The sequence below is a fragment of the Oryx dammah genome, unplaced genomic scaffold (genome assembly GCF_014754425.2).
Source record: "Oryx dammah isolate SB20612 unplaced genomic scaffold, SCBI_Odam_1.1 HiC_scaffold_18, whole genome shotgun sequence".
Taxonomy (NCBI): domain Eukaryota; kingdom Metazoa; phylum Chordata; class Mammalia; order Artiodactyla; family Bovidae; genus Oryx; species Oryx dammah.
In genome coordinates this window covers 49137249-49158141 of record NW_024070202.1, presented here as the reverse complement: position 1 = coordinate 49158141, position 20893 = coordinate 49137249, and the positions used below count along the sequence as shown (strand labels likewise).

Below are 20893 nucleotides of genomic sequence, written 5' to 3'. Positions count from 1 at the left end.
GCCATTTGATGACTTTTAAATCCCCTGCTATTTCTTGGGTAGCAGAGCAGTGAAGGGAAAGTAAGCAATCGGTGTGGCGAGAAGCAAGGTTATACCTTCTGCAGGGGTTCCAGCAACTTCCCCAGGGCAACGATAGCGATCATCACAACCCCAGCTGAGATGATGCCAGCAACCTGAAAGACACACACATCTCCCATAGTCAGGGCCTGTGCTTCCCACTCTGAATATGTGTTTGCTGCATGCATGTGTGCAAGAGCCTATTCATGGGCACACAACGCTCCCCTACCTCCCTCCTTCTGCTCAGTCCTGTTGAGAGAAATAAGAATTATTTGCTAAAACCAAATACATTTAGTAGCTATGGCAGAGAAAAAGAAAATGTGGGGGCTAGGTCTGCTAGAGTAAAGCCAGTTTGGCTTGATTGCACTTGGGTACATGGCAGACCTCTATTTTTTTGGTGTCAATTTAAGAGGTCAGTATTCATTCATTTGTCATTCCAGGAAACCCAGCCCATCCTTGTTCCTGGACAACAGAACCTTGAAGCATTCTTGGGAAATAACTTCTCATAGCACATAATTGATTCTTCTGCATTATTGAATCGGCAACCTGATAACAATTCTAGTAACACTTTGCAGGCACAGTTGCCATGATAATCGCAGAGAAAATAAATTCACCAGTCCTGCAGATTAAAAAACACCACATGAGTCTGTTGAGAGGTAGGACCATGTCACCAGCATCCACCTACAGCAGCCCGTGTGATGGGGCCAGTAGCAGGAGTAAAGGAAGCTTCAGAAACTTTACCTTCACTGGCAGAAAAGCTCTCCCAGGATTCACAACTAGCTAGGACAGAAGCTGAGGGGGTGGGGACTATGCTGTGGTGTGATTAGATGACCAGTGGATTCTCTGCTGAGGAAGCTGGGGCCTGGCCACAGTGAAGCCTAGAGACTCAAAAACAAAGGAGAGGAGAGAGGGAGCCAGAAGCCAATCGAGCAGACAGGAAGCAGTAGAGGAGGGTGCATTGGGCCCTGGTGCTGCCCAATGCAAGATGCTTGCATTCAAGGAGACACATAAAGCCAATACAAATAAAAATCCAAAAACATAAGGAAATGTCATAGCCATACTCATCTACTCCATCTGGCAAATTGATCAGTCATGTTCAGAGGATAGCTAGGCTAGCCTGAGGTCATATTATGTATATGATATACTGAAAAGTCTGTTCTGTCCATCCACATCCCCATTTCTAGGTAATCTGTATCTTGCAGCACCACACGTCTAGGTTCCCAGTACGTTAGTGAGATTTCTGCCCCCCCTCCTATCTAAGCAGAGAATCTGGTATCTTTCCTGAGAATCTGGTATCTTTCCTTCATCCTTCCCTCCTGTCTTTCCTTCCTTTAGTTCTGTGGAATTACTTAACCAATGTTTATTGTCTATCATGAGCCACTTGCATTTCACTGTGGATGCAGGGCTCTGTGGATTGGAGAAAGAGATGGAGATTTGGGAACAGGGACCAAAGCCAGCTGCCCAACTCATGCCTGGAGGGTGGCCACCTACTCACCAAGGATAGGGAATAATTAGCCCTCAACTATAATGTGGTCCACTGGAGAAGGGAAAGGCAAACCACTTCAGTATTCTTGCTTTGAGAACCCCATGAACAGTATGTAAAGGCAAAATGATAGGATACTGAAAGAGGAACTCCCCAGGTCAGTAAGTGTCCAATATGCTGCTGGAGATCAGTAGAGAAATAACTCCAGAAAGAATGAAGGGATGGAGCCAAAGCAAAAACAATACCCAGTTGTGGATGTGACTGGTGATAGAAGCAAGGTCTGATGCTGTAAAGAGCAATATTGCATAGGAACCTGGAATGTTAGGTCCATGAATCAAGGCAAATTGGAAATGATCAAACAGGAGATGGCAAGAGTCAACATCGACATTCTAGGAATCAGTGAACTAAGATGGACTGGAATGGGTGAATTTAACTCAGATGACCATTATATCTACTACTGCGGGCAGGAATCCCTCAGAAGAAATGGAGTAGCCATCATGGTCAACAAAAGAGTCCAAAATGCAGTACTTGGATGCAATCTCAAAAATGACAGAATGATCTCTGTTCGTTTCCAAAGCAAACCATTCAATATCATGGTAATCCAAGTCTATGCCCCAACCAGTAACGCTGAAGAAGCTGAAATTGAACGGTTCTATGAAGACCTACAAGACCTTTTAGAACTAAAACCCAAAAAAGATGTCCTTTTCATTGTAGGGGACTGGAATGCAAAAGTAGGAAGTCAAGAAACACTTGGAGTAACAGGGAAATTTGGCCTTGGAATACGGAATGAAGCAGGGCAGAGGCTAATAGAGTTTTCCAAGAGAATGCACTGGTCATAGCAAACACCCTCTTCCAACAACACAAGAGAAGACTCTACACATGGACATCACCAGATGATCAAAACCAAAATCAGACTGATTATATTCTTTGCAGCCAAAGATGGAGAAGCTCTATACAGTCAGCAAAAACAAGACCGGGAGCTGACTATGGCTCAGATCATGAACTCCTTATTGGCAAATTTAGACTTAAATTGAAGAAAGTAGGGAAAACCACTAGACCATTCAGGTATGATCTAAATCAAATCCCTTATGATTATACAGTGGAAGTGAGAAATAGATTTTAAGGGCCTAGATCTGACAGACAGAGTGCCTGATGAACTATGGAATGAGGTTCGTGACATTGTACAGGAGACAGGGATCAAGACCATCCCCATGGAAAAGAAATGCAAAAAAGCAAAATGGCTGTCTGAGGAGGCCTTACAAATACTTGTGAAAAGAAGACAAGTGAAAAGCAAAGGAGAAAAGGAAAGATATAAGCATCTGAATGCAGAATTCCAAAGAATAGCAAGGAGAGATAAGAAAGCCTTCCTCAGTGATCAATGCAAAGAAATAGAGGAAGACAACAGAATGGGAAAGACTAGAGATCTCTTCAAGAAAATTAGAGATACCAAGGGAACATTTCATGCAAAGATGGGCTCAATAAAGGACAGAAATGGTATGGACCTAACAGAAGCAGAAGATATTAAGAAGTGGCAAGAAAAGATCTTCACGACCCAGATAATCACAATGGTGTGATCACTCACCTAGAGCCAGACATCCTGGAATGTGAAGTCAAGTGGGCCTTAGAAAGCATCACAACAAACAAAGCTAGTGGAGGTGATGGAATTCCAGTGGAGCTATTTCAAATCCTGAAAGATGATGCTGTGAAAGTGCTACGCTCAATATGCCAGCAAATGTGGAAAACTCAGCAGTGATCACAGGACTGGAAAAGGTCAGTTTTCATTCCAATGCCAAAGAATGCTCAAACCACCGCACAATTGCACTCATCTCGCACGCTAGTAAAGAAATGCTCAAAATTCTCCAAGCCAGGCTTCAGCAATATATGAACTGTGAACTTCCAGCTGTTCAAGCTGGTTTTAGAAAAGGCAGAGGAACCAGAGATCAAATTGCCAACATCTGCTGGATCATCAAAAAAGCAAGAGAGTTCCAGACAAACATCTATTTCTGCTTGATTGACTATGCCAAAGCCTTTGGCTGTGTGGATCACAATAAACTGGAAAATTCTGAAAGAGATGGGAATACCAGACCACCTGACCTGCCTCTTGAGAAACCTCTATGCAGGTCAGGAAGCAACAGTTAGAACTGGACATGGAAAAACAGACTGGTTCCAAATAGGAAAAGAAGTACATCAAGGCTGTATATTGTCACCATGCTTATTTAACTTCTATGCAGAGTACATCATGAGAAGCACTGGGCTGGAAGAAGCACAAGCTGGAATAAAAACTACTGGGAGAAATATCAATAACCTCAGATGTGTAGATGACACCACCGTTATGGCAGAAAGTGAAGAGGAACTAAAGAGCCTCTTGATGAAAGTGAAAGAGGAGAGTGAAAAAGTTGGCTTAAAGCTCAACATTCAGAAAACTCAGATCATGGCATCTGGTCCCATCACTTCATGGCAAATAGATGGGGAAACAGTGGAAACAGTGTCAGACTTTATTTCTCTGGGCTCCAAAATCACTGCAGATGGTGATTGCAGCCATGAAATTAAAAGACCCTTACTCCTTGGAAGAAAAGTTATGACCAACCTAGACAGCATATTCAAAAGCAGAGACATTACTTTGCCAACAAAGGTTCATCTAGTCAAGGCTCTGGTTTTTCCAGTGGTCATGTATGGATGTGAGAGTTGGACTGTGAAGAAGGCTGAGCACCGAAGAATTGATGCTTTTGAACTGTGGTGTTGGAGAAGACTCTTGAGAATCCCTTGGACTGCAAGGAGATCCAACCAGTCCATTCTAAAAGAGATCAGTCCTGGGTGTTCATTGGAAGGACTGATGGCAAAGCTGAAACTCCAATAGTTTGGCCACCTCATGCAAAGAGTTGACTCATTGGAAAAGTCTATAATGCTGGGAGGGATTGGGAGCAGGAGGAGAAGGGGATGAGAGAGGATGAGATGGCTGGATGGCATCACAGACTCGATGGACGTGAGTCTGAGTGAACTCCGGGAGTTGTGATGGACAGGGAGGCCTGGCGTGCTGCGATTCATGGGGTTGCAAGGAGTCAGACACGACTGAGCTACTGAACTGAACTGATGGGGACCAAGACTAATTTTGGTTACTATTTTTTAAATCTCCCAGGGGACCCAGTACCTGTACTTTATTTATAAGGTAAAATTACTTGTTTGACAGGAAATGCTGTATATTTTGTATCTATGAGCAGATTCTGTGGCTAGACAATTAATTCTTCCGTTAAGTGAAAGGATAACCAGGGCTAGAGAATAGTTTGTCATCAGAATTACTTCTTCATGAATCGTTAGACGTCAGATGGGGATGCAGTGTCGAGCATCTATAGATGTGCTGAAAGCAGTTGATATCCACTGACACTCGTGATTCCATCCATTCATTCAGCAAATACATGTTTCTTATGTGTCAGATACAGTGTATGTGTCATAGGTACTAAGGAATTATTCTTACCTTGAGAATTTAATGACTGGAACAATCAACAGTCAACATGTATGTGCCAGAGTTTTACAACCATTTGCTTATTTAATCTCTACAGTGTCTCTGTGAGGTGGATACCGTGATTACTCCCCATTGGATAGATACTGAAACTGGGGCTCCGACGTGAAAAGTGCAGGAAAAGTCAAACAACAAGGGAAGACGTGCCAGTTTAGTTGGTCATTAGTTCCCGGATTTTAGTCCAGACACTTAGACTTTTAACCCCAGAACTTAGTATACATTTCAGTAATGAAATACCAAGTGATTTCTGTGCTTGCTTCATTCTTCAGTACTGAAATCCTGGCATCCTTCATTCCTAAATATAATACATGCCAGTGTGTGGCAGGGAGTATTAGCTTACCAGAACACCATTATCCCCAAACCTTCTGCCAAGGGATCACTTTGCATGGGCATTCTTGAGGGGAAGGGAAGGGGGAGAGGGCTGTCCCCATCTGAGCCTGGAGTTAGCAGACAGTGAACATCAGCTCTTGGGGATCTGCCTGCACCCACTTATAGCCATATGCCTTGGGGAGCTTGTCAGGTCTCCATGTCCAGTGGAAGCCACAGAAAACTTCACTGCTAACAGCTGCCCCTGAACACAGGACAACTTTGGCAATCACCTCCAACCTCTTCCCCTTGACCACAGATCTCTGGTTATGCTTCCTGTTTGAGGCTGTATTGTTTTATTTGCTCTCTCAGAGCTAAAAATGTTTTCAGAAAAATGGAGAAGGAAACTCAATCTTAAATAGGGTAATTCTGAAAATTAAAAGTAAATGTTTGTTCATCAGGAGCCAAGAAATTGGAGAAGGCCAGTTCCTCTGACTCTGTCACAAAGATCTGTTATGAATGGGAAAGAAGCATCGTGGGCACCTTGGAGACAATTCAAACTCTCCCTGAGCCACTCACTGTTGGAGTCATTCATTTTCTCAGTTACTCTCTTTTTTATATTTATTTGCATCTCTACCTGAAAAAGAAATCCTATTTGAAGACTGTGTGTAGATTGTGTGTGTTAAACTATTTACTTTGTATTGTTGCTCCTTATAGTCTCAAAGTACTATTTACTCTTAAATAATAGTTCTTTCCGTGTTGGGAGGAGAAAACTCCCCAGGCATAACAGAAGCGCAATCCCTGAGCCTGCCCCTCACCCTCATCCATTTGGTTTGGCATAGCTGACTCAAGTCCTGCTGAAAAGGATGGCCTGAGTACAGATCCTGAGCTATCTGGCCTAGTGAAGGAGGAGTTTTCCAGAGATTAACTGGGATGCTGGTTTGGGGGAAGGCCACAACTTAAAATCACAGTTAAAGGCAAGATCAAACCCACATTCAGAACTTCAAGAACAAAAGTCTTTCTCAGGAAGAAATGACAAAATGTTTAGCAGAAATATGCTTAGCTAGCAAACTGTGGTTCTGTTGGACGCAAGGCCTCTGGAGGAAGTTCCTGATCCTTGGTAAAGGAAATGAAAATAGACAGCTTTTCATTTTCTTGAAAATAGAATAACTCATTAAGCCACAAAGAGATCTTACTAGGCCTTCTCTATTTCCAGATAACAAATAGAAAAAAATCAGCACCTTCATTATCAACTGTTATCATCCCTGCAAAAGCAAGTAAGTGGAGCTATCTGCCAGCTAGGCAAGGACACAAAAAAGTTTGAGACTTACTGCATCATAAAACTACAAAGAGAGGTTTACAGGGAGGGGGTAGATCATTGTCACAGAGATGGAGAGGTCCCAGGTGGAATCAGAACAGGATGTGCAAGTTTACTTTTCTCAAAGGCTAATTGTCCTGAGTTCTTTTGCAAGCCTTTCTGAGCCACCATTCCCCTGACTCATTGTTTACATCATTCTAGCTTTCACTTTTCACTTGCATGCACTGGAGAAGGAAATGGCAACCCACTCCAGTGTTCTTGCCTGGAGAATCCCAGGGACGGCGGAGCCTGGTGGGCTGCCGTCTATGGGGTCACACACGACTGAAGAGACTTAGCAGCAGCAGCAGCAGATGGATATCACCACACCGCCGCCTCATACCTGTGTCTTTCCCCCAGTACTCTCCTGGACAGCAGTGCGGGACAGGGCAGTGGTAGCCACAAAGCAAGAGAATAGTCCAGAGAAGACGTTGCTGATTCCAAAGGCGATGGATTCCTAAGAGGGAGAGAAGGAATGATAGTGACGCTACAAATCAAATCTTTGGAAGACTCTTGTCAAGAAAGAGCATTAAGAAAGCAAACTCCCAAGCCCAGCCTGCCGGGGAGTCCCAGTTTAATTCTTACCGTTAAAGGTGCTTGGAGACCTTGAAAGACATGTGGAATCTGGGCTCCATAAAGCCTCAGAGAGGCTTCATTGCTCTCAACTGTTCTGAAGACTGATGTATCTTTTGCTGAAATGCTTTATCTTACTTCCTGGTGAGTGGCCTATCGGCAACTCTCACATAAAATATTTTTTCTGAGGTTGGATATTTGCTAGGAAGTATATTATGACTTGGAGAATGATTATTCTGACGGCTAATCATTTAATTGATGTAATTGCTATGCTGTGTTTATAGACACAAACCAGACTTGCAGATTTGCAAGCAGTGGAAAATCAGTGTGGTAATGGATCAGATGCTACAAAACCCATCTTGTATCTGTTACTGGTATCCCCTGCTTTTCAAAAGTTTGCTTTACACCACTTGGCTTTTATAAAAGATCTATCTAAGTCAGTTACTTGTTTTTGCTAACTCAAAGAAATCTCAAGAGAATTTTTGCTATTATGGAAAAGGGAGAAAAATGTTTGTTTTTGCAGCAACCCCTTATAAAGGCAGCATGCTCCCCAAGCAGAGAGAGTAGCAGCATTAACCTCCTTCCTGGGAAGCTACACTCAGCATCTCAGCACGGAGCCGCCATTGCTCTCAACTGTGTTTGTGAGCACCTGTTCATCTCAGTGTATTCTGTGCATCTGTTTGCAAGATGTGTCTTAAGGAAACTGCTTCTTCACTTTACTGCCATTTCAGCTTAAGAAGATTTTCATAGGAACTCTCTCTTTTGGATATGGGGGAAACCTGTAATTAATTGCACAATAAACTACCTCAGTTTAAAGTGGTCACAACTATTATCATTGATGTTTGTGGCAATCTTTTGCCATATTATAGCTGCCTTTAAAAAAATTACCAGGAAAAAAAAATTTTTTAATTACCAGGAGATACTACATTACATGAAGAATTCTTATTCCAACTTGCTCCTAATACATTAAGCTTAAATGTTATTTATGATCTAACTGAATTAAGTTTTTAAAAATTAGGATTACTTTGACTTTTTTCTTAAAAGGTAAAGTGATGCATACAGCACAGGGAATATAGCCAATTATTTTCTAAGAACCATAAATGGAGTATAACCTTTAAAGCTTGTGAATTGCTATGTTGCACACTTGAAACTTATATAATATAGTACTTCAACGATACCTCAATTAAAAAAATAAATCTTTAAAAAATGTAAAATAAAAAAGAGATGTATCTAGCTAATATAACACGTGGAGCTTTTTTGGATACTTAGCCAAACAAATCAACTGTTCAAAAAACTTAAGACAACCTAAAAACTGGCTAGATAGTTGATGTTATTAAAGAATTATTATTCATTTTTTTAGTTGTGATATGATATTGTGGTTATCTACCTAAAAACTGACTGGATATTAGATGATATTATGGAATTATAGCTAGTATTTCTAAAAATATAAAGGTGTATCATGCTTATGGTTTTTTTTTTACATTCTTATCTTTCAGATATATAATAAAATATGGATATATAAACAACAAAATATATTTTAAAAATGAAGTGATACAGCATGCATATTTCAAAATAACTTTAAATTAGCAGACGCAGGAGAGAAACCAACTCAGCAAAGATGGATGGGAGAAACCAATCCCTTCTTTAACAGACAACAAATTCTTTCCCATATTTTTATTTTCAGTCCTACAAACCAGTTCAGCCAAAAGGTGACCATACCTGGTTCCCATCGATGGTGTAATCATGCTTGATGGCGTATACTTTTCCTACAGACACTGCAATGGCATAAGCGACCACGGAGATGGAAAGCGATGCAGTCAGCATCTCAGAAAACAGACTCACAGATGGCATTGCTGGAGGCAAAAACCTAGTTTTTAAATGAAAAAATGCTGTCACAATTTGACTACAATGCTCTTCTCCCACCTCACCAAATGCTGCATCAACCCAGCCACAAGTCAGACATGAAAGAATTTAACTCAAGAGGACAAGAGGTACATAAGAAGGAGAAGTAGTAGCACCTGCTTTTCCAGTTCTCAGTCAGAAGTTGGTGCTATCTCACTGGCTGATTCCTTTGTCCCCTATTTGAGAGACTATGGATGCTGCCTTATCTACACTCTGACAAGAAAAACCTGTCATTACTGATTTTTTAATACCACATAATCCTGTGCTGCACCATCTCACACATTAGTGTTTCTCCTTACAGTTTCATCTTAGAGGTCTTTGATGTCTCTAATATCAAAGGTCTTTGATATCTAGGATATCTTTAAAAGATATCCTAGCCGTTAAATGAGATTTACCCTGTACAAGAAGTGGTCAGGTCTGTTACAGAGACAAAGAATGTAAAATGCTGAAACAGCGAAGTGGAAAATCCTTATCGAAGAGCCATGATACTTAAAATCTTCTTGAGTACCCCCAAAAGATTAAATGTGTATGGTTATCAGAATGCTTCATTGTCACTATAGTTGTGGGATCAAACAGTTACTATTTGACAAAACCAAAGCTACTCGCCAACCATATAAAGAAATAAATTTACAAGTTTATAAGTACGCAATCATGCCCAAGTATGAAAATCAGAGAGGACTCCTTTCTTGTGCCGTATCTTGATGACCATCTGTATGGCCAGTTCTCTGGCCAAAATAATAATAATAATAAAATAATAATCTTCCTGACCTACCTCATACCTGAAGCTCCTTTCATAGGAAACTACACTTTTTTCCCCTATAGTTAGAAGTGGTAATGTAGAAATAAGGTTCTTATAGAAATCCATAGAAATCTAGAACCTGCTAATATGTTAATATTATCCAAAGTATTATCCTAAATCTAATATCCTAGAAACTGTTGAATCTACCTTTCTCTTTTTGTTGATTAGGGAACTGAGGCCCAGAAGAGTGAAGTATCTAGTAGGTCCGAGTGTGAATGTTAGATATTAGATGATTTCCTGAGTAGCCAGATCTGATTTGCCCTCTTAGAGCCTGCTGGTTAAGAAAAAGAGGTAGTGAGAGAATAGGGGGCCCTGGTTTGGGTGAATCCCAGTGGGATGCTCAGAAGCTGACCACACTGGCCAAGAAAGGTAGTAGGGGAGTAGGGCAAGTGGTTATGGTTTGGGGGATGGTGTCATTGGACACTGAGCAATACTGACTTATGGCACTGACTCTCAATGGAATTAAAGAAAACTGCCAGTAATGGCTGTGCTTTTACTCCCTTCTTGGGGGATTGACATGGGGAGGAGATGAAGAGGTGGGCAGGCACAATCTATATTTTGTTTTGTTTTGGCTGTGCCACACAGCATGTGGCATCTTAGTTTCCTGGCCAGGCATAGAACCCACGCCCCCTGCATTGAAAGTGAGGGGTCTTAACCATTGGACTGTCAGGAAGTTCCACAACCATTCTTTTTGGTCCTCTTTATTTCATCCTACTCATCTCACGCTCCTTTCCTTGTCCTTTTCCAATCTCTCCACATCATGGTTTCTTTTTCAGTTTTTGTTAATGTTATTATACTTATTTCTGGGGTATCAAAAAGCTGAACAAGACAAGTGAGATCACTACCCTTGTGGAAGAGCTTATATATATCCCGGGGGCCAGGCAGGTGAGGCAGACTGACCAATCACAACAGGTGGTCTGTCAGAGCATTCAACTTGACTAACCCAACAGCAAGAGGCTAGAGCTCCATTTTCAGCCAGGGAGCATCCAGGAAATCTCTTGATAGGGCCAGAAAGGATCACTTGTGGCAGCAAAAAGGAGTGCCCCAAATCTAGTAATAGAACCTGGACTTAGGGGGCAGGGCATTTGCCATGGACCTCCTCCAAGAGTTACACCTTAGGAAACCTGACAACGTGGATCTATAAAATATATTTTTAATGTAGCTGTTTGTAACTACCCAAATAATCTAGTTGTTAGGGTGAAAACACTGTAACTCAAGCAGCCACACTGTATCTTTTTATTACTAAATTTATACCAGCATTAGGATTCACTATCAAAATGTTGATCCTCTAATGTAAAGTTTCCCAAACTTACCTAATCATTAGAATCATGTGAAGCCCCTTTGAAAAATATTAATTAGGTTCAGGATGAGAACCAGGAAGGAATTCGTGTTAACAAGGCCTTGTGTGATTCTTAGAAAAAAGTGAGTTTGTGAAACACTAGAATGGATGATACATAAATTAAGCCCCATGTAGCCAGTTGTAACTTTTCTTTCCTTTTTTAAAATAGATTAGAAGAAATCATGCAATTAATCTAATGTCATGGGCAGCAGTGCCCTGTGGAATAAGCCCTGGGGCTGGGCTGGGCTGTAGAATTTCTGTTAAGAGCATGAAGAGTGTTACAGGTCCCTCAGCTAGTATTTAATGGAAGGGAAACCAGTACTTACCTGTCATCTAATAGCAAGTCTAGTCATGAATGCTGTAAGTTAATGTTACAAATCTAATAAACATTTGTGTTTCTTTTTCACTGTCATATGATCAAATTATGCTATAGGGCCCTTGGTCCACTCTGCACTTTATGAGGGATCTCACTGGTGGTTTACAAGAAGCTGAAGTTGAGATTTCAGTGGTTTGTCACTATCTTTGTGTTGCTGGCTCAAATGGTAAAGAATCAGCCTGCAACGCAGGAGACCTAGGTTTGATCCCCAGATCAGTAAGATCCCCTGGAGAAAGGAACGGCAACCCACTCCAGTGTTCTTGCCTGGAGACCTTTATGGACAGAGGAGCCTGGTGGACTACAATCACGGGGTCACAAAGAGTCAGACACAACTGAACGGTTAACACTTACTAACACTTACTCTGTAGGAGAACCCCCCTCCACCCCAGGGCCACAGAACTAGATGATGACAGAGGGCAGACTCTTAGTTCCTTACTCTTTTAATTCACCAAATTACCAAAATATCAAACCTTCCTTAAAGATCATGCATTTTATTTATAGGAACAAATGATATAATAATTATCTTAAGCTGATTATATGGAAGAGGATTTAGGCCAGATCTCCCTTTTTCTTTAAGCAGATTGTTCTCGGTACAATAAGCGTTACACACCATGATTCTGCTTATACTGTAATTGTATATGTGAGTTTAAATCAGGAGTCTGGAGTTAACCATGCATGTCCTGCCATGTTTTAAGAATGTAAAGAAAAAGAAAGAGCGTATAGTGCTGCTTTTAAACAAATGACTTGATCTTTACCTGATAGTTTGCACAAATGGGATATTTCTTTAAGATCATACACATGAGACTGTTGAAGGATCAGCAGTGAAATGAAGCTTGTTTCATTTAAATAGGAAGTACTGACAATGTATTATTAATGCCTAAGAGGAACTCCATACTCACCCACTTGGGATGGATTTAACAATACCAGCATTATAATTTTTTTCCAGGTCAACTCCATATGAAATGGCAGTAGCTGCTATTGTCTGAAATAAAAGAAAAGGGGTTTTAAAAAAGTTCATTTGAACAGTTCCTTTCTTACAAAGCTAATTAATGCTGAATTTTCTAATTACACATTCTACTTACCACAATCACTTCTATAGGAATAGGGACTGGGATTTTGTGTTTAAATCGATCATTTAATTCCTTAACTGCCATACAGATGATAATGGTGAGTAATCCAGCAATGAAATCAGCAAGATTAGTGTTACCAATATTTTGAAAAATCTCAATCAGTGTCTGTAAAAAAAATAATTTCATATACCTCCTGTATGAAAAATCATATCATCATCAAAGTGCACTTAAGAATTTCATGTAAAATTTAAAAAATTTTAATTTGTGTTTGTTAATACAGACACCATTAACGTCCAACCCTTGCAATATAAATACCAAATTGCTAAGGAAATGTCAATCCACTCCAGCACTCTTGCCTGGAAAATCCCATGGACGGAGGAGCCTGATAGGCTACAGTCTATGGGGTCGCAAAGAGTAGGACATGACTGAGTGACTTCACTTCACTTCAATGATGGTTAACTTGGAGTGGCAAAAGTATGGGTGATTTCTGCTTTCTTATTTTAGCTTATCTGTATTTTTTACAATAAAAATGAGATATTTTAAAAGAAAGTATATCATTATATACTGTCTTTTGCTGGCAGAAAAGCTTTAAAATTTTATACCTTAAGTAGCTTTACAGGTGCTACTAAGTGACCTAATTTTCATCATGTTGATATGTATTATTGAGATTAAAAACAGAAATCAAAAGTCCTGGTTAACCAATATTTTAGGTAAAATTCTTCACTAAACATGAATGATACAGATGTTAATAAAAATTCCTAAAATTCTTCATATGTAGATACATATGGACGCATCCATTCTTTATGGCAAAGAAAAGCTATTGAATTGATATATAGGTCAAGTAGAAATTTTTGGAAGTTACTTTGGTACTTAGTTCAAACTTGAACTATGATCATTTAAATAAAATTAACTCTTTCAAAAAAAAAAAGCAAGAGACTTCCAGAAAAACACCTATTTCTGCTTTATTGACTATGCCAAAGCCTTTGACTGTGTGGATCCCAATAAACTGTGGAAAATTCTGAAAGAGATAGGAATACCAGACCACCTGACCTGCCCCTTGAGAAACCTGTATGCAGGTCAGGAAGCAACAGTTAGAACTGGGCATGGAACAACAGACTGGTTCCAAGTAGGAAAAGGAGTATGGCAAGGCTGTGTATATTGTCACCATGCTTATTTAACTTATATACAGAGTACATCATGAGAAACCCTGGGCTGGAAGAAGCACAAGCTGGAATCAAGATTGCCGGAAGAAATATCAATATCCTCAGATATGCAGATGACACCACCCTTATGGCAGAAAGTGAAGAGGAACTAAAGAGCCTCTTTGATGAAAGTGAAAGAGAGTGAAAAAGTTGGCTTAAAGCTCAACATTCAGAAAACGAAGATCATGGCATCTGGTCCCATCACTTCATGGCAAATAGATGGGGAAACAGTGGAAACAGTGGCTGACTTTACTTTTTGGAGCTCCAAAATCACTGCAGATGGTGACTGCAGCCATGAAATAAAAAGATGCTTACTCCTTGGAAGAAAAGTTATGACCAACGTAGACAGCATATTAAAAAGCAGAGACATTACTTTGTCAACAAAGGTCCATCTAGTCAAGGCTCTGGTTTTTCCAGTGGTCATATATGGATGTGAGAGTTGGACAATAAAAAAAGCTGAGTACAGACTCTTGAGAGTCCCTTGGACTGCAAGGAGATCCAACCAGTCCATCCTAAAGGAGATCAGTCCTGGGTGTTCATTGGAAGGACTGATGTTGAAGCTGAAACTCCAATACTTTGGCTACCTGATGAGAAGAACTGACTCATCTGAAAAGACCCTGATGCTGGGAAAGATTGAGGGTGGGAGGAGAAGGGGACGACAGAGGATGAGATGGTTGGATGGCATCACTGACTCAATGGACATGAGTTTGGGTGGACTCCAGGAGTTGGTGATGGACAGGGAGGCCTGCTGCAGTCCATGGGGTTGCAAAGAGTCAGACATGACTTAGCAACTGAACTGAACTGAACTCTTTCCAAGTGAACATAAATCCAGCTCAAGAAAAACTAGTTTTGTTTTGTAAATAGGGTGTTTCTGGGAATCAAGGGAGATTAGCAAGGAAGACTCTCAAGAGAGAACAATAATATCTTTGTTATAGGAACTTCCACAGAAGGCATGACTTTAGAAGGTTCTTCCAGACAAGTAATCTCCCAGTGAAGGTTACTTTCCTTTGAATGAGTCCTTTTATAGATATATATTTTATATGAAGATAAAAGATTACTTCAAATAATTATAACAACAATCTGGTAACAATTATGTATAGTGATCACCAAGTAATATAGGAGTCATCTTGCCAGCAACCTCATTCTTTGGAAAACATTCAAGAGTAAGGGATGAGAGGAGAAGCCATTGTGTAAGCAAAATACATTCCACCAAGTGCCTGAACTACAGTTCAAGAATCTGACTTGTGGGAAGCCTCTTGGATTTTCACTGAGTATGTTTGTCCTTGCTTTAAACCCAATACTAGCATGTTTACTTTGAACACTTTCCAGAGTCAGTAAAAATTGCTAGAGGCATATACATTGATAGTAACAAGATGAAGCCAGTGATAGCAAGGTGAAAAAGAAAACAAATCAGAAACTATACAAGCAGACACAACAGCTGAAGAATTTAAGGCATCTACCGTAGCAGTACAGGCTTCCCATGTAGTGCTAGTAGTAAAGAACCCACCTGCCAGTGCAGGCGACATAAGAGACGTGGGTTCAATTCCCTGGTCAGGAAGATCCTCTGAAGGAGGAAATGGCCACCCACTCCAGTATTCTTGCCTGGAGAATCCCATGGACAGAGGAGCCTGGCCGGCTATCGTCCATCAGGTCAAAAAGAGTCAGATACGACTGAAGCAACTTAGCACACTTAGGGCTGAGTATTACAGCCCTAAATAACTCGGAGTCTTGAAGGTATTGCTATCCAGTTCTTTATATAATCAAATTTCCTGATGATGACCCTCATTAATTCATGAGCTAAACATAATACTTCAATTAACTGTCTACACAATAAAGGTTTACTTTCAACGCAAGATGGAAAAATTCAAACTTAAGAACAATATGAACAACTATCCCAATCCTAATTTTCACCTTACAAAAATGATTACTATAGGATTCTCATGTAATCTATGAGACTCACTTAGACCTTTGAATAAAAAGCATCTGTGACTGTATTAAAAATGTAATATGAAAAAAATAAAATAAATGTAATGTGAGTTGCAAAAACCAAAATCAGTTTACATTACACAGTTACATCAAACAAGGCTTATGAATGTATCAGTTGCCTATATTTAGTTGAATATTTATTCAGAATCTCTTATGAAAAGTTATACAAAAGAAAGCTTAATATATGTGGAAATAAAACTCACCCATATAAACTGAAGTAGTCAGATTGTATTAATACTCCAAGATACAGAAATGAGACTTAAGAAAGCACTGAAAAGTAATTCTAACTTATTAATAGTTTAATAAATTAAAGTAAAATACCAACTAAAATATGTTTAAAATATGGATACACTTATGATTCCATATTTTAGCCTAGAATTCTGACCAGGCAAGTCAAGATAATAAAACTTTTCAGAAATGGGTAATATTTGATTATATTTCCTACTATGCTTGGAGAATTTTAGAACCATTTCATTTAAAGAATTTCTTCCTACTGGGTGTATGAGGCCATAAGTTAAAAATTATACCTGTATTACATATGAGGAAATTCATTAGTTAACTTTTGGTGCCAAATTTATTTTAATTCATCTTGTCTCTATGAATATAACAAACCCCTTGCTGTCAGGAATTTCCTCCTACCAGAACTTCGGTGCATATATAAGATCAACCTTAAAGTGTTACTTTTGTTTTATAATGGCTTCATTTTTACATACGGAAATAAGTTCTAAGTAACGAATCTGATCAAGCTTGGGGGTAGCTTTCAAAACTCTCACCATCTGGGCAGAACTTTTCAATGTGGTCTTCATTCTCCTTAGGGAAGAAATGGGGACACAGAGCCAATTTAGTCAGCAAGCAGAAAGACTTCCCTTGTCTATCAAGACGAACCATTCAGAGTGAATGGTAGGAAAACATGACCACTTTGAAATGGACTGCGTGATTTACTTACATAATTGAGTAGCTTCACAGTAGCTTGAGTATCACTAATTCTGAATTCTGCCAACACCTTGTCATTTTCCTTCTGTAGCCTCCTTTTTTTTGGCCACACAGCATGTGGGATCTCAGTTTCCCAACCAGGGACAGAACCTGTGCCCTCTGAACTGGAGACATGGAATCTTAACCACTGGACCACTAGGGACATCCCTCTCTTCTGCATCCTATGCCCAGCATCTCTGGCATTTGTAAACTGAAGTTTCTATTTTTCTTTCTTTTCCATTATTTCCTCCTCCAATTATTTATATTCATCATTTTCTTTTCTTTTTTTTTTTTTTTGAGAGGAGCAGGCAGATGATCCAAAGCACAAGTTTATAACAAAAGGGATGTTAACTCCATTCCAGGGAAATCTATCTTACAACAATCTTACAGTCTTTCCTGGAGGAATCCACAAATGCCTTGCATTTGTTGAAGGATTCTTTCATGAATAATCACAACCGGTAATATCATCAGCAGAATTCTCTGTTCAGGTACTGAGCGGCTCTTTCAACTCTTGTGCAATTATTTCCAGACCTGCTGTTTCTTCTTTTTTCAGAAAAGCAAGCTTATATTCACCCTCACACAAGGGTGACTGAAGTATCTTTATCCAACTTGGCTGACCTGGGAGGAATGGCTTGCAGAATTCTCTAACACATTCTAACCTGAGGCTTCAAGAATAATGTTCAACACAACATAAGGCACATAATAGTTTAATAACTATTTTTGACCTTGTTCTATCTAGCGTTTCCTAGTTTACTTTGGTCTCTGTTGAAAGTGGAGTTATTTGCAGCAAGCTTTATCTTAAACATGTCCTAAGAGACCAGAAACACTGTGAAATTTCATACCCCCATCTTCAGAAGTCCAACAGTGACCAAGGACCCAGATTACCTATCAGGCCAGGCCTCCTGTTATCTGTGAGGAGGCAGGCCTAGCAATATTCATACAAGGAGGTGAGCACACTCAGTCAGGGGTGTCTTGGTGGATTCAGGAGTCAGTGGGTTTGTACAAGGAGTGAAAAGTCCCTGGCACATGGCAGGTTTCAATAAATACTTCTTGAAAAGATGAATGGATGACAATAAAGGGATAAATGAATGAACAGTTGATAGAGAAAGTAAGAAAGCAAAAAACAAACAACAACAAAAACCGCAGTGCGTAGGCAGTACAAAAGTGAGAGAACCTGTCAGAAAAAGGCAGTCAGATGATCTCAAAGCAAACCTAGGACTTGGTAGGGAAAAAGAAGTCGAATATGACATGCCCAGAATCACATCACATTTAATCATAGGATCATAAGTGGTAGAACCAAGACTCCAACGTTCATAGTCTTAATCACTATGTTAAACTGCTTCCTCTACCTCGTCCTGGGCTTCTCTAATGGCTCGGCAGGTAAAGAATCCACCTGCAATGCAGGAGTGGAGAAGGCAACGGCACCCCACTCCAGTACTCTTGCCTGGAAAACCCCATGGACGGAGGAGCCTGGTAGGCTGCAGTCCATGGGGTCGCACAGAGTCGGACACGACTGAGCGACTTGACTTTCACTTTTCACTTTCATGCATTGGAGAAGGAAATGGCACCCCACTCCAGTATTCTTGCCTGGAGAATCCCAGGGATGGGGGAGCCTGGTGGGCTGCTGTCTATGGAGTCACACAGAGTCGGACACGACTGAAACGACTTAGCAGCAGCAGCAGCAATGCAGGAGACACGGGAGATGCAGGTTTGATCCCTGGATTGGGATGATCCTCTGCAGGAAGAAATGGCAATCCACTCCAGTATTCTTGCCTAGGAAATCCCATGGACTGAGGAGCCTGGTGAGCTATAGTCCAAAGGGTTGCAGAAGGTCAGGGATAATTGAGCTATTGGGCAAGTATGCATCTAGTCCCACTGCTCAGCATAGTCTCTGGCTCATAATAGACACTTGGTAATATTTGTTGAATGGATAAAGTAATGCTAATGTTTAATGGAACTACGGCAATGCTGCAAACTTCAGCAAACCCTTGACCACCTCACAATTTTTAGATAGGTATGCACAGCCTTACCTCATTTTAAAAGAAATTAAAGGTCATTAGAATACACGGGTCATTAAAGGACTCCATTCTTAATGCTAGCTCATTGTATTTGGTATCATTCTCCCCAAGCTAGAGTGACATCATGTTACTATTATCACCATTTTTCAAGCATCGATAATATGCCCTATATAGAACACATATTTAGATCCAAGAACTTTTTCAAATCTAATTAGTGTGAAATACATCCTTCTTTTGCATCTCTTTTGCATGTTGAATCATCTCTGAATCTAACGTTCCTTTTCATCTATAATTGCTGGGACATTTACATTATGCATTTTATGGACTCTCAAAGCTAAAAAAGGCTTTAGAGATACATCTCCAATCATTTCATTTTATAAATAAAAAAGAAAAGAAGTCTTGAGATGTGAAATAATAAATAATTTCAGCTTAGTTCCCCAACCAGAGATTGTACCCACCTCCCCTGCAGTATAAGCAGAGTCTTAACCTATGGACTGCCAGGAAAGCCCCTCAAAATAACACTGTTTTTTTGAGTACTTTGTTATTCACCAGCCCTTAGGGCATGGGCTTCTCATACAGCCTTATTTAACTTAATTTGTAGATATTATTACCAACTCCATTTTGCCGGGAAGGAAGCAGAGGCATAGAAATTTGCTCATGCAATAGAGCAAATAATAAATAATAAAGTCAGGATATATGTGAATCTTGGTCATCCAAACTGAGTTTTCAGCCACTATCCTACACCCTGTGTCCAAAGTCACTTAGCTTGTCAGAGGCAAGGGTGAGAATGGAACTCAAGTGTGCTGCCTCCCAAACCCATCTTCAGTATAAAACTTTGCTTTTATTAATATTTTGAAGATTGATGACACTTCTGAAACCATACTGACCCACTGAAAAACAAGGATTTGCAAACTCTGCCTTCTTCAGTGTGACTCCTGATGCTACTGCTTCTTTCAGAGAAGAATGTTTCCAATGGCTCCCAAAGCATGACATGGAGGAGCTTAAACTCTCCAGACTCAGGTTCAATAGGAAAAGTGAGCCATCCCTGGAGGGAAGCAACACTTACATAGATGATGGAGAGAATTCCATTATAGTTTTTGGTTGAAACATTGAGGACGATCTTTAGCTGTGAGACCAACACTTGGAATGCAGCAGCTGTTGTGAATCCACCAACCAAAGGATCTGCCAGATACCTCACTATGAATCCAATCTGCAAACCTCCAAATATCAACTAGAACAAGAAGGAAGGAAAAATTAAATGCTTGCCTGGGAGAAGGACCAACACTTTTGAACTATTAATGAATTAAACTTAATACCAACTAAAACTCTGGCCCTATCTCTCCCATCCACCATTCTAAGATTTGAAAAACATGTGTAGATAGATAATAAGAAAATTCCATGTACTTTTTTTCCTGTGACTTGTAGGTTTCATGGCTCCGTGACCAGAATATTTTTTGTCTCTTTATGGGTTCTGGCACAACTCCCTTCTCCTATTCTCATTCTAATCACACATGTTCCTCTGTCTTATTTTTTATGTCTCTGACTTTGATGATTAAGTGAGCCTTCATAAGTGGAGGCTTGCTGATTATTTTCGCATCTGACCTAAAACAGTATAAAAAATAGCTTTGAGAGTCTTAAATTGACTTGTTTTGCTTTTAAGTGAATCTTTAAGTCCATGTGCTTAACAGTTCTTTCAGATACAAATCCTGCCAACCTCTATATCGCTTGTAAGCCCATTACCTGTATGATTCCAACCAAAAGAGTAAGGGTGCTCGCAATCAATACTCTTGCTGCATCTCTAGCTGCAAAGTCTATTAGGGTGGTATTCAGTGCAGTTCCATTACTGCTGGATACGAGAAAGTGTTCGTCGGGGGCCATGCTCAGAACAACAGATCCCACCATTAAACTGACCACTGGGAAAGGTCCTGGGGGAAAAAAA

The 20893-nt window shown here is 40.1% G+C and overlaps 1 protein-coding gene across 1 annotated transcript in view; it reads right to left on the bottom strand.

Annotated features, from left to right (window-relative positions):
• The window catches only part of SLC26A4 (solute carrier family 26 member 4), a 55247-nt gene that overhangs the window by 24115 nt on the left and 10239 nt on the right, over nucleotides 1-20893 (bottom strand). Inside the window, exons 4-10 of the mRNA XM_040260834.1 lie at nucleotides 20695-20879; nucleotides 20021-20185; nucleotides 12789-12941; nucleotides 12606-12688; nucleotides 9010-9157; nucleotides 7061-7174; nucleotides 96-173 (exon numbers count right to left, since the gene is read on the bottom strand). Coding sequence (XP_040116768.1) covers nucleotides 96-173; nucleotides 7061-7174; nucleotides 9010-9157; nucleotides 12606-12688; nucleotides 12789-12941; nucleotides 20021-20185; nucleotides 20695-20879 — 926 coding nt within the window. The remainder of the gene's footprint in view (nucleotides 1-95; nucleotides 174-7060; nucleotides 7175-9009; nucleotides 9158-12605; nucleotides 12689-12788; nucleotides 12942-20020; nucleotides 20186-20694; nucleotides 20880-20893) is intronic.